This window comes from Hemiscyllium ocellatum, chromosome 9, assembly GCF_020745735.1.
Source record: "Hemiscyllium ocellatum isolate sHemOce1 chromosome 9, sHemOce1.pat.X.cur, whole genome shotgun sequence".
Taxonomy (NCBI): Eukaryota; Metazoa; Chordata; class Chondrichthyes; order Orectolobiformes; family Hemiscylliidae; genus Hemiscyllium; species Hemiscyllium ocellatum.
Genome location: NC_083409.1, coordinates 52,387,201 through 52,400,875, shown reverse-complemented (window position 1 = coordinate 52,400,875; position 13,675 = coordinate 52,387,201). Strand labels below are relative to the sequence as shown.

General features: G+C 39.9%; 1 protein-coding gene across 1 annotated transcript in view; it reads left to right on the top strand.

The window, feature by feature from the left end:
* Window positions 1–2,120: 2,120 nt before the first annotated feature.
* The window catches only part of LOC132818508 (testicular spindle-associated protein SHCBP1L-like), a 67,018-nt gene continuing 55,463 nt past the window's right edge, over window positions 2,121–13,675 (top strand). Inside the window, exon 1 of the mRNA XM_060829568.1 lies at window positions 2,121–2,408. Coding sequence (XP_060685551.1) covers window positions 2,121–2,408 — 288 coding nt within the window. The remainder of the gene's footprint in view (window positions 2,409–13,675) is intronic.

Sequence of the window (13,675 nt, the reverse complement as noted above, 5' to 3'; positions counted from 1 at the left end):
ACTTTACTGTCACTCCATTACTCCCCCATTATTATTTCCAGCCTTGCTCTCTAAATATGTATATTTTAGCCTTTCTATTACTTTTTAAAATATATTTAAAGAAGCTCTTACTATCTGTTTTTTACATGACTAGTCAGTTTGCCCACATTTATTTTCCCCCTCTATTTCAATTTGGTCATTTTTTGTTGTGTTTTAGAAGCACTTTCTTGATTCTCTGGTTTACCGCTAATCTTTAACACACTATATATATATTTTTTCTTTCATTTTAATATGTTCATAAATTTCCTTGATTAGCCATGGTCACTTTATCCCTTCCCTGAAATCTTTCTTCCTCACACAGATATATTTTTGCACTTATCCCTATGTAATTACCATTATTTAAATGTAGCACTGTTCTCACTCTCAAACTGAATGCTAAGTTCATGTATATTGTTTCCTGGCAAATCTTTTACTGTGTGAAAATTTGATAACCCTGCTTGATTACACATGACCTGATTTACTATCAATTTACTGTCCAATAAATGTCCCAAATACGTTCTGAATTATTCTGTGTGGCTACCTTTGTCAATTTATTTTTCCTCATCTATATAAAGACTAAAGTCACTCATGATTAATCTCCTGCATTTTCTATATGCCCTCAAGCTATTGTTTGGAGGTTGAGAGGCAACTCCCACCAATGTCTTCTTCCTCTTGTACTCTGTACCTCCACCACATGTATTCGACAACATCCAAATCAAGATAATTTCTTGCAATTTAGTCCATTTCGTACTAACAAAGATACCTCACTGTGGATTTTTTACTCTAGTAAACTCTATAGTAATATAAGCTTCAGCAAATAAAGGATTAGAAAATGCAATCCAAGTCTGCAGAACATTTACAATCAAAATATTCTTTCCATTGTGTCTGAGAAGAAACATGGCAAAAGGTTACAATGCAGAATCTAATACTTGTTGGATTCAAACGACTTTAGATCGAATATAGTTAACTGAGTGGAGTAAAAGCGTCGGATGTTGGGTTGTTGATTATTGGTTGACTCAACGTGGAGATGCCGGTTTGGATTGGTATGGACAAAGTTAAAAATCACAGAACACCAGGTTATAGTCCAACAGGTGGATGTCGAAGTATAAGCTTTCGGAGCGCTGCTCCTTCGTCAGGCAGCGCTCGGAAAGCGTGTACGTCTAAATAAACCTGTTGGACTATAACCTGGGGTGTGATTTTTAACATTGGCTCAGTATTGACAGGCAAGCAACAAAGACAGAGACCAAGATGAAGAATACACCTGAAATAAAATCACTCGACACTCTTGAAAGTCTCATAATCCCTATGTATTATAACATGAATGAGTAAGTAATACACAAATTGAATAATATTTAAAACTATCATCGCCTATTTCTCTAATAGTCGTCGTGAAGTCCAACGTTTCCTGCTACGTATACAGTACTCCTTTATCAAGGGTTTAAGTTGCAGCAGAATTATTTTGGTTCTGATGAGAAAGTCTGCTGACAGAGTTTAAAACAGAAGGTTCCACTGCAGTCACTGCTCGTCAGCCATATCAATAAAATACCTACCACAATTCAGCGCTGTTCTAAAATTGAATGGTTGCAAGCCGCTAGATGAACAGAACACAAAATATTCGCACATCCAAAGTTCCCCTCAAGACGTTACATGTCATATTGTCTTGCCGTATGTTACGGCAGCTGAATGAACATCTCCTCGCCAAAGGATGGCAGATAAACGTTCGACAACTGAACATTTGTGTGATGAGGAAAAAAAAATCAAGGAATTGAAACGCAAAGCAAAAATGCAATGCAGCAAACAGCGGACATTCACTGCTCCAAACAATACAAAAACCACCTTCTTTGCCCACTGCCGTTTCTGGCGGCGCACGCGACAATTGAAAACCAGCGCCTATGTTCTCGTGCAAGGCTATGATCGCGCGGTTGGCCGTTGGTCGTGAAACGCCTCATTAGTGTTTTGCCTGTTTCAGAAGATGATCTCGCGCTGTTGCACCCCTGTCCCCGCCCCCTTTCTCTACTGTTACCCTCCGCACATGGTCCTCGCTTGAGATCGGATCCGCCGCGTGCTCGTGTGGGCGGTTGGAGCAACGGGCGAGCGCGGTAATGGCGTCGTGCTCTTCCGAGAAGGATATCGCCTGCGAGGCCCAAGTAAGTCACTCAGCGGAGATAGAGCTGGATGATAAGAGCTCTGAAGAAAACAGCTCTGTTCGACCCCTGACTTCGTCCCCTCGGCCGGTGAGAGCTGCTCAGCGGGAGATGAAGCGCAAGCCGGCAGACTCAGAGGAATTGGAAGAAGCGAATGTTCTGCCGCCGGTCTACGTGTCAACTGTCAAATTCACGCCGGAGAGCAGGGTGAACCTGTACTGTGATCAGATTTTAGCATCTTGCAAGGTACAAAAGTGGAGGGAAAAATGATTCAGCAACTAGGCGGTTGATGATTAGCGTTAAGACATAGGCAAGAAGTGGGCTGCCAAGATGACCAAAGACGAGGAGCAAAAGCTGCAGCCAGAATATGATACTGTTGGGATGGCGGAATAAATATAGCCTTTTTTTAATTCTAGGCTCCCATTTGTTGTGCACGCCAATCTGGAAACTTGCAAAACTTGGTTTATTCTAAACACATGACAGCTTTAAAACGACTTAATAGTGCAATTTAGCCCAGCCTACTGAAGCATTGCTGTAATGCATATGAATTACACCCAAATTCTGTCACCTGTAGAAATGATTATGACATACTGTAAAGCAGTTATGAAGAATTTGACGATATATTGGCACCCCCATTGCTGCAGTGAAAAATGGGATGGAGGCATTTCACACATCATACCCCTCCTTAATTCACACTTGTTCCCTATTCCTGTAAAATTTCCAGTCGCCCTACATCTTCTACTGGGATGGCATTCTTGTTTACCACTTCCTCCCTGCATGTTTCAAATCACGCTGGTGTTCTTTGCACCCCCAGTAGTTGTACAAGGATTTATCTTTGCTCTCTGTCTGCAATTATGGTCCGGATCTTCTAGTCAGCGTTGGAGAGGATGCGTTCTAGCACAGTCAATATATCAACAATACCTTTAGATGACATGTCCATGATACCATCACTGTAGCATAGTATATGATCTGAGGGTATAAAGGTCTCATTTGCCATTTCACTTGGGGATCATTTGAAGCATGAGATGCTATGAGAAGCTTGCTCTCAGTTGTAATCTAATAACTTGATTTTAGGACAGACAATGCTGTCTCTATGAATGTAACATAACTACATAACTAATTGTAATAAATGTTGGATTCTTCAATACCACATCTTCCGCACCTTGTTTCTTATGTCAGGATGATATCATAATTATTGCTGCATCAGATAAAGTACCCCACTAGAGGCAAAACCATGAGTGTCCAAAGCTAACTATGATTTAATCAGTCCACATGCCTTTGCAAATTCTGACAACAGATCCAGCACAGATTCAGGGGTGAGCACAGATGGAGGCTAAATGTCAAGTGTAATTTCTATGCATCTGTGCCTGCTTTTCTTATGAATAGTTCATTATTACATTGTTTTGAATGGAGCTGTCAACCCTGACACTGCATTCTCCCCTCGTTGACAGTGCTGTCACAACCTATTGCCAACATTTAAAAATGCTCCAATCTTTCCTCACCCCCAATAACGTTTACCCACTTCCCTCAACTCTTAACAATTTTCAGTCCTGTCCTTCATCCTGAAAGTATTCACCCCTTCCTTGTCCCTGACAATATTCAGCCCATTAACTTCTCTTTACCTCATAAAAAAAACTGAAGCCACCATCCCGTATTTCCTGATTACACTGAAATTTTGGAAGTTGAGTGGCATGGGCTGACTACTCTTTGATGGGGTAGAAGGTTGAATGATGTTTGGGATATTGAACTACTATCATGTGCTAGTTGATTTACTTATGGATAAAACGAGCATATTTCTGTGAAAATAAATCCATTTAAAAATCAAGATAAATTTAATGAAAACTGCCAAAGTCTGTATGGCTCTGGCCATCTGATTCCCTGTCATTAGAATTATGTAGCAATCCTGAACAAATACCACTGATGTCTATGCTCTTTTTCATGATTCCAGTGTGCATTAGCAATGTAATTTGAATTGGAGGCCTCTCCCAAATTGGAAAATTTGAGTCTACATTCTGTACAAAATTATCCTGAAATCACAAATTCCAATTCATATCAGCTTACCCTCCCGAACAGCAAGAGTAGCAAATGTGGATGAGATGAGAAACAGAGAACAACATAATGAACAGGAAACTAAGAGAGGAATGTAAATTTCATGTTAGGTACAGGAATTGGACACTATGGGACCAATATTCATGCCCAAGCCCATCTGCTAAGATTCAAACTGGGATTGAATTTCTACAGATGTTCTCCTGCTTCTCTGCTATAACTTGAGCGTATGAGTCATGAGACCAAGCAACTATTGAGTAAATGTTATTTATGTTGTGTTCGTGAATTACAGGGGATGAATTGGAGAACCCCACAGAAATTCAATCTGTCAAATTTGTCTTTAATCAAAACCATTTTCCAATTAAAAATAATTGAAGTATTATCTTCCTATAATTACATGGATTATATAATGCTCAAATGCATTATATGATAGTCATTATTCCTTTGAAAATTTAAAGTCACCGATTACATGAAACATGATGGCTGTCCACCCAATAAAATAAAATTACAGATGCTGGAAATGTGAGAAAAAGTCTATTCATGTTAGAAATAAACAGATCAGTCAGGAGCTGCAAAGAGAAGAGAATTGAAATAATTCACCAGACTCTGTGAAGGTGCCTGCCATCAGATTGGAAAATAGTTTATGTAATACTATTTCACATAACATTTGAGACAGAGGTAAGGAGAATCGTTTTCATCAGAGGGTTGTGAGCCTTTGGAACTCTCTTGCTCAACAAGTGGTGAAAACATAGTTCTTGGTTATTTTAAGGTGGAGGTAGATAGATTCTAGACAAGGTGATGAAAGGTTATTGGGAGTAGGTGATAATGTGGATTAATCAGATTAGCTGTGATCTTGAATGGTCCAGCAGGCTCAAATGCACTATTGGCCTAATGCTGCTCCTATATTTATAACTCCTCCTTTATTCAAGAAAGGAGGGAGACATAAGGAAGAAAACTACAGGTCAATAAGCCTAAAATTTATTGTAGAGAAATGCTGGAATCAGTTATTTAAAAAGTTATTGGAGGGCCTTGAGAAAAATTTAGGGAAATATGGGGCTTGATTTATCCCAATGAATGATGACATTACCAATTTACATTGTAGTAAAAGGATTGAGAAATCGTGATGCCACACTTGGATTAAAGACTAACTAGTTGAAGAGAAGGCAAAGTTAGGAAACTGAGGTTTTTATACATTAATACTAACTATATGATAAACGTAAATTTACCAGGCCCTGATCTTATAGTTACACTCAATAAGTGATAATTTGTCTTTATGTGTTTCTATTCGTATGCTCTCAAGACTGTCTAATTTTTGAGTTTAGTAACTAATATTAAATCTTTTAATTAGTTGTCAATTGTAATGTGATCTGCTGTGGTTTAGTGTAATGTGGTCTAACTCCACCCACACTTATTTATGTCCAGTGATTTCCAGCTCCATGACATCATCACAAGGTTTTTTTTCAGTTACTGGAGCCCTTATTCAACGTCCCTCCTCTCACATTTCTTTCAAATAAACATTGGTGAACAGTTACATATCTACTTAAATAAATAATGTAGATTGCTTACAACATTTACTCAACATTTTCTTCCTCGGCTCTCTTAGTCGATCAAAAAGGTCTATAACCAGGTGCAGAAATACCAGGTGTGGTAATAGTAGTGATCTTGCATTTATTCGGCTCGCTTGCATTAGATTGTTCTAGCACCCTGATGACAGACCTTGCAAGGGTAGTATGATCCAAGGCATATGTCTGAGATACTGTTGCTTTGTGGCACATCATTGGTGGGTTTCATTTTGTTCCAGTTGAGCAGGTGGGTCCCATGTTAAGGATGGAAAATGGCAAAGCAGGAACAATGAGATGAGCTGATAACATTGCAATGGATAGGTTTTTCATTTGTTTCTGAAAGATCACATTGATGTTGCCCAGGCAATTGCATTCTAACCCTTCCTTTGAAATTCCCTTGTCCCAACTGGTTGTCCATGATGCAGTGTTGTTAACATTTTGGTGTGGTAAAATGTATTATGTGCTCAGGGGAGGATAAGACAACAATGGCTGCCTGTGGAAGTCAGGAACAGCACAAAAATGAAAGAGAAAGCATGAAATGTGGCAAAAATTAGAGGAAGCCAGAGGATTGGGCAGCCTTTAAAAAACAGCAGTAGATAACTAATAAGACAAAAGTAGGGAGAAGATGAAATATGAGAGTAAGCTAGTAAGAAATATAAAAGAAGAATGCAAGAGTGTTTTTAGATATCAAAAAGGTAAGAGTTAGGCAAGAGTGAATGTTGGACTGCTGGAAAATAGGTCTGGAGAAGTTGTATAGGGAACAAAGAAATGACTGAGGAACTGAACAGATATTTTGCATCAGTTTTCAAGTTGGAAGACACCAGCAGCATGTCAGAACTCCAACAGATTCAGGGGGTTGAGATGAATGTAGTGACCATCACTAAGGAGAAAGCACTAGGGAAGCTGAAAGGTGTGAAGGTGGATAAATCAACTATACCTGATGGACTACACTCTACAGTTCTAAAGGAGATAATCAAGGCAATTATAGAGGCCATGGTGGTTATTCTTCAGGAATACTGGAGTCAGGGAGGCTGCAAGAGGACTGGAAAATGGCTAATGTATCACCCTTGTTTAAGAAGGAAGATAGGCAGAAGATAGGAAACAATAGGTCAGATAGCCCGACCTCAGTCTTCGCAAGACTTTAGAATCCATTATTAAGAATGAGAATGCGGAGTACTTGGAAGTGCACAGTAAAGCAAGCTGAGTCAGCACGGTTACTCCAAGGGGAGATCATATCTGTCAAATCTGTTAGAAGTCTTTAATGAGGTAATGACAAAGAAGAAACAGTGAACATGACTTATTTGGATTTCCAGAAGGCCCTTATCAATGTGCCACACAAGAGGCTATTGAATATTTAAGAATCCATGTGTTAGGGGCAAGGTACTGGCATGGATTGAGGTTTGGCTGACTGGCAGAGGCAGAGAGTGGGGATAAAGGCGTCTTTTTCAGGATTAGATTACTTAAAGTGTGGAAACAGGCCCTTCGGCCCAATAAGTCCACACCAACCAGCCGAAGCGCACCCACCCAGACCCATTCCGCTATGTTTACCCCTGCACCTAACACTACGGGCAATTTAGCATGGCCAATTCACCTGACCTGCACATTTTTGGGTTGTGGGAGAAAACCGGAGCACCCAGAGGAAACGCACGCAGACACTGGGAAATGCGCAAACTCCTCACAGTCAGTCGCCTGAGGCGGGAATTGAACCCAGGTCTCTGGCGTTGTGAGGCAGCAGTGCTAACCACTGTGCCGCCCACAATGGATGGTAGTGGCAAAGTAGAATTTCACAGGGGTCCATGCTGGGACCACAGCTACTCATAGATTAATGGTCTGGATGAAGGAACTGAGAACATTGTTAAGTTTGCTGAATATACAAAGATAGGTAGAGGGACAGGTGGTATTGAGGAAGCAGGCATGCTGCAGAAGGACCTGGACAGGCTGGGAGAGTGGGCAAAGAGGTGGCAGATGAAATGCAGTGTGGGAAAGTGTGAGATAATGTATTTTGAATTGAATTTATTGTCACGTGTACCAATGCACAATGAAAAGCTTTGTCTTATGAGCAACACAGGCAGATCACATAGTTAAGTAGCATAGATAGTAAATAATAGGTAAACAGCGGCAAAAACAAAAACACAAGTACAGGTGAATGTTAAGAGTTTGTGAGTCCATTCAGTATTCTAACAATAGTAGGGTACAAACTGTTTCGAAACCTGCTAGTGCATCTGTTCACTCTTCTGTACCTTCTCCCTGATGATAGAAGTTGTAGAAAAACATTGCCAAGGCGGGATGGATCTTTAAGAATGCTGGCTGCCTTTCCTTGACAGCGGGCCTGGTAGAAAGATTCTATCGATGGAAAATTGGCCTTTGTGATTGTCCAGGCCGATTTCACTACTCTCTGTAACCATCTTCGATCTTGAATAGTACAGTTGCCATACCAGATAGTGATACATTCAGAAAAATGTTCTCGATGACACACCTATAAAAATTGGCAAATGCCAAATGCCAAATTTCCTCAGCTGCCTGAGGAAGAAGAGACATTATTGGGCCTTTTGTAACTAGAGCATCCACATGAAGAGTCCAAGAAAGCTTGTTGTGGATGACCACTCCCAGGACCTTGATGCTGTCCACTCATTCCACCTCTATGCTTTTAATGTGTAAGGGGGCATGAGTAACATCCCCCTGAAAGTTAATAATAAGTTCCTTGTTTTTGCTGAGAGCTAGGATGTTCTCAGTGCACCATTTTTCCAGATCTTCTACCTCCCATCTGGAGTCTGTTTTGTCGCCATCTGAGATTCAACCGATATGGTGGTGTCATCAGCGAGCTTGTAAACGACATTAGTCTGGTATTGGTGATGCAGTTGTGAGTATACAGTGCGTATAATAGGGGGCTGAGTACGCATCCCTGGGATGCTCCAGTGTTGAATGTTAGTGAAGATGAAATATTGTCCCCACTCTTCACTGATTGTGGCCTGTGGGTAAGGAAACTGAGGGTCCAGTTGCAGAAAGTTGGGCTTAGTCTGAGATCACTAAGTTTAGTAATCAGTCTAGAGGGGATAATAGTGTCGAAGGCTGAACTGTAGTCAATGAGTAGGATTCTTACGTAGCTGTTCTTGGTGTCAAGATGTTTTAGGGAGGATATAGCATCTGACATGGATCTGTTGGTCCGATAGGCAAATTGGAGTGGGTCAAGAGTAGTAGGAAAGCTAGAGTTGATTTTAATAGGAAGACTAAAAGCTCAGGCTATTTCCTAAATCGGGAAAAGCTTCTGAAATCTGAAGCACAAAGGGACTTGGGAACTCTGGTTCAGGATTCTGTTAAGATTAACATGCAGGTTCATTTGGCAGTTATGAAGGTAAATGCGATGTTGGTATTCATTTCAAGAGGGCTAGAATACAACAGCTGAAATGTCCTGCTGAGGCTAATATAAGGCTTTGACCACATTTAGAATGTTGTGAGCAGTTTTGGGCCCTGTACCGAAAGAAAGATGTGCTGGCATTGGAAGGGATCCAGAGGAAGTTTATATGATCCTGGGGATGAAAGGCTTGTCATAGGAGAATTGGTTGAGAGCTCTCGGTCAGTATTCAGTGACTTGGAGAAGATGTTCCTTCAAGTAGGAGAGATTGGGACCAGAGGGCACAGCCTGAGATTTATAAGACAACCCTTTAGAACTGAAATGAGCAAGGATTTTTTCAGTCAGAGGGTATTTAATCTGTGGAAATCATTTCTACAGAGGGCTGTGGAGGCCACGTCATTTAGTACATTTAAAACAGACACAGATAGGTTCTTGATTGGTAAGAGGATCAAGGGTTAAGGGGAGAAGGCAGGAGAATGGGGTTGAGAAACACATCAGAAACACGTTAGTTAGGCCATTTTTGGAATATTGTGTGCAATTCTGGTCTCCCTCCTATCGGAAGGATGTTGGTGAAACTTAGAAGTAGTTCAGAAAAGATTTATAAGGATGTTGCCAGGGCTGGAGGATTTGAGCAATAGGGAGAGGCTGAATAGGCTGGGGCTGTTTTTCCTGCAGTGTCAGAGGCTGAGGGGTGACATTATAAAGGTTTATAAAATCATGAGGAGCATGGATAGGGCAAATAGACAAGGGTGGGAGACTCGAGAGTTAGAGGGCATAGGTTTAGGGTGAGAGGGGAAAGATTTAATGCAAAGGGCTGTGTGTGTATGGAATGAGCTGCCAGAGAAAGTGGTGGAGGCTGGTATAATTACAGCATCTAAAAGGCATCTGGATGGGTCCATGAATATGAAGGGTTTAGAGGGATATGGGCCAGGTGCTGGCAAATGGGACTAGATTACGTTAGGATATGTGGTCATCATGGGTGAATTGGACCGAATGGTCTGTTTCGATCTCTAAGGCTCTATATCAACATACCAAATAAGGAGTAGACTTGAGAGGCCAAATGGCCTAATTCTGTGCCATATTGTCTGATTTTGTGCTAGCTTACTCTGGAACTGGCATTCCTCGTGGGAAGCAATCTGTATTGCCTACCATATTATTGTCCATCAGAACCAATTTACTTTGAATTGAGCTTTTAGTCTGCATCCCATCATCATCAAGTCATTGGAATGTACCGTCTCGAAACAAACCCTCCAACCCTGACAACATCCTTGTAAATCTTTTCTGAATCTTTTCAAGTTTCACAATCAATTCTGAGGAGAGTGTGCTGGAGCAGCAAATGAATAAAGCAGTAAGAAAATCTGGACTTGTCTCAGATTTTTCACGGTTTTACTCATTTTGTCTTCCATTGAACTCAGGATATCCAAGACAAATTTATGACATGTTGAAAGCTCAATGTCTTTCCGATTACTTTAAACACCTCACTCTCACACTATGGACCATTGTCAGAAACAACAACACCTGGATACCATGAATGATAAGTATCTCCGTCAGGGCTCTCTCAACCATTTAAGCAATCATTGATATCAGTTTTTTAATCTCAAACCATCTTGAGTAGTAATTGACCACAGTGATGTAGAAATTACCTTCACAAACGAATTGGTCTGTGCTGAAACAGATCCAGGGTCAGTCAGGATATTCTGCAAGTATTAAAGATTTCCATTATTCATTACTGCGTATTATTCATGTATTACAATTGTTGATGAGATCTCCTGTTTTGTAATTCCTGGCTACTAAACAGCTTCATAAGCTCTTATTCTGCAATTAATTATGCCTAAGTAAATCCTCTGAAGAAAATTAAAAGTTACACAACACCAGGTTATAGTCCAACAGGTTTATTTGGAAGTATTAACTTTCTGAGCACTGCTCCTTTGTTAGGTAGCTAGTGGGGCAGGATCATTTGACACAGAATCTATAGCACATATTTTTAAGGTGAAAGTAGAAATCTTCTTAAAAGACTTGAGGGCAGTTATTTTTTAACAAGGAGAGTGATTCGTGTGTAGAATGACCTGCGAGAGGATGTAGTAATGTGGGTACAGTTACAACATTTAAAAGATATTTAGGTCAGTAATGAATAAGAAATGTTTAGACGGATATGAGCCAAGTGCAGGCGGGGAGACTAGTTTAGTTTGGGATTATGGTCATCATGGACAGGCTGGACTGAAGGGTCTGTTTCTGTGCTGTATGACTATGACTGTACAGAAAAGTGCTATTTGTGTTCAGAGTAGACTTGGTGATGTGGTCTGCAAACCAAGCTCCAAGCCATTCTTGAATGCAATACCTGTACACATTAGTGCACTCGTGTTCCTTCTTTTGTACTTTCCTAATGACATCAAGTTTGTTTCAAGAGGATGGCCAAGATAATATGGTTGTTTGAGTGTAAGAGTGTACTTCAGCCCCAAAAACATCATCTTCATAAGTGAGTATTTCAACCATTGTTTTGGAAAGAACATCTAACAATTGACACCTGCCTTGGACATATTGAGTTTCATATGAGAGTTTTATAAGTCTGGGCTGAAAGGCATTGTACATGAGATATTTTTGCTTACTCTTTTTCATCCAGCAAGCAACCAAAGATTTATAATTAGTCTTATCATGGCTTTGATACACAGAATGTAATAAGAAATTTTTTCATAAGCCCATGTAACCACTAAAAGTGTCTTTCTCAATAAGGATGTACCAAGTTTCCATACCTCTTAAAGCATAATGTATGGGCTTTTTCTGTCTTGCCTGCTGTTCCTGAAAAAGAACTATCCCACTACCTGTGGCTGAAGCATCAACAGCAATACACATAGGATAGAATAGATTGCAATGGATTAAGATATCAATGGAGATCAGCATGTACTTAATTTTAGAACATAAGAATATAAGAAATAGGAGCAGAAGTTGGCCATCTGGCCTGTCAAGTCTGCTCTGCCATTCAATAAGGTTGTGGCTGATCTTTTCAAGGACTCAGCTTCACTTACCCACCTGCCCACTATAACCCTTAATCCCTTTACTGTTATAAATCTATCTCTCTTTGCCTTAAAGTCATTCAACGAGGTAGCCTCAACTGCTTCACTGAGCAGGAAATTCCACAGATTCACAACCCTTCCAGTGAAGAAGTTCTCCTCAACTCAGTCCTAAATCTGCTCCCTCTTATTTTGAAGCAATGCCCCCTTGTTCGAGTTTCACTTGCCAGGAGAAACAACCTCTCTGCTTGTATCTTGTCTATTCCTTTCATAATTTTATATATTTCTGTAAAATCCCTCCTCATTCTTCTAAATTCAAATGAGTGTAGTCCCAGTCTATTCTATCTGTCCTATAAGCCAACTCTCTCAAATCCGGACTCAACTTAGTGAATCTCCTCTGCAATGCCTCCAGTGTCAGTACATCCTTTCTCAAGTAAGGAGACCAAAAGTGTACAGTTTTCTGAAAGGCTATCTGTTGCTGTGCAACTGAATAACATTTGTAATGTTTTCAAGAGACTTTTACAAGCATTCCATAGCAAATATGATGTGGTAAAAATTCAGTAAATTGATACTTGATACCCAGAAACCATCGTATATTGTGCACTGACTTAGGAGTTGGGAACTCCCTCACCAACTTGGTCTTCTGGGGATCACCTTCTGAGCTGTTGATTCGTACAAGCAATATGGCTAGGGAACAATCAGAATACTTAGAAAATTCCCATTCATCATTCACCATAAGGCCTGCTGCTTATAAACATCTAGGACATCATATTCTCCTATTATGAAGCTGGGTAGTTTCAGCATGTAGTCCAGTACACAATTTCAGATACTGTTGCTGAAAGACATTTTCCATAGTGTGCTAGTTCATGTATCCTTAGCAAGAGGTTGAGGGCAAAACATGCTTTCGTGCTTATTAGGGAAGATTCCCAGTTATTGATAATGCTCGTTTTCTCCATATAACATGTGATCTTTGACTGTCTGTTTGACACTCAATATCACTTTAATCATACAACATCTCTGCAAACATTTTTAATTCAGGTGGTAAAATGTTAATCTCTGCTGATCAAGTGGGATTCATCAGAAACATTCTTGAAGTAGTTTCACTCAATAAGATTCAATAATTTTTTTTGACCGCAGAAAAGATGTCTACTATGGTGTCATTCGTAATCATTATCATATCAAATTTGACAATACATGATCAGATTTGTTTCCATTGCTTTTAACCAAATTTTGGTATTTTAATCTGTAAAATTAATGAAACTTTTTAGCTGTCCAAGTAAAACTTTGAATTTGTAATTCAATCTGAAGTTTACATCTAAAAACAGCACACAGAGCAACAGAAACTTTAACAGCTTTCAGTATTCGTATTACAGCATCATCTTTTTTTGTTCCTTCCCTGAAGGTGTTGAAGCTGCTTATATGTTGAAGAATCATTTACTTTTCATGGGTACTCAGCTCAGATTTCTTCCCTTAGCTGCTATTGGGTCTTTCTTGCTCTCACTGTTTCCTTAAAACTTCATTTTCCCTATTATTGATTGTGAAGGG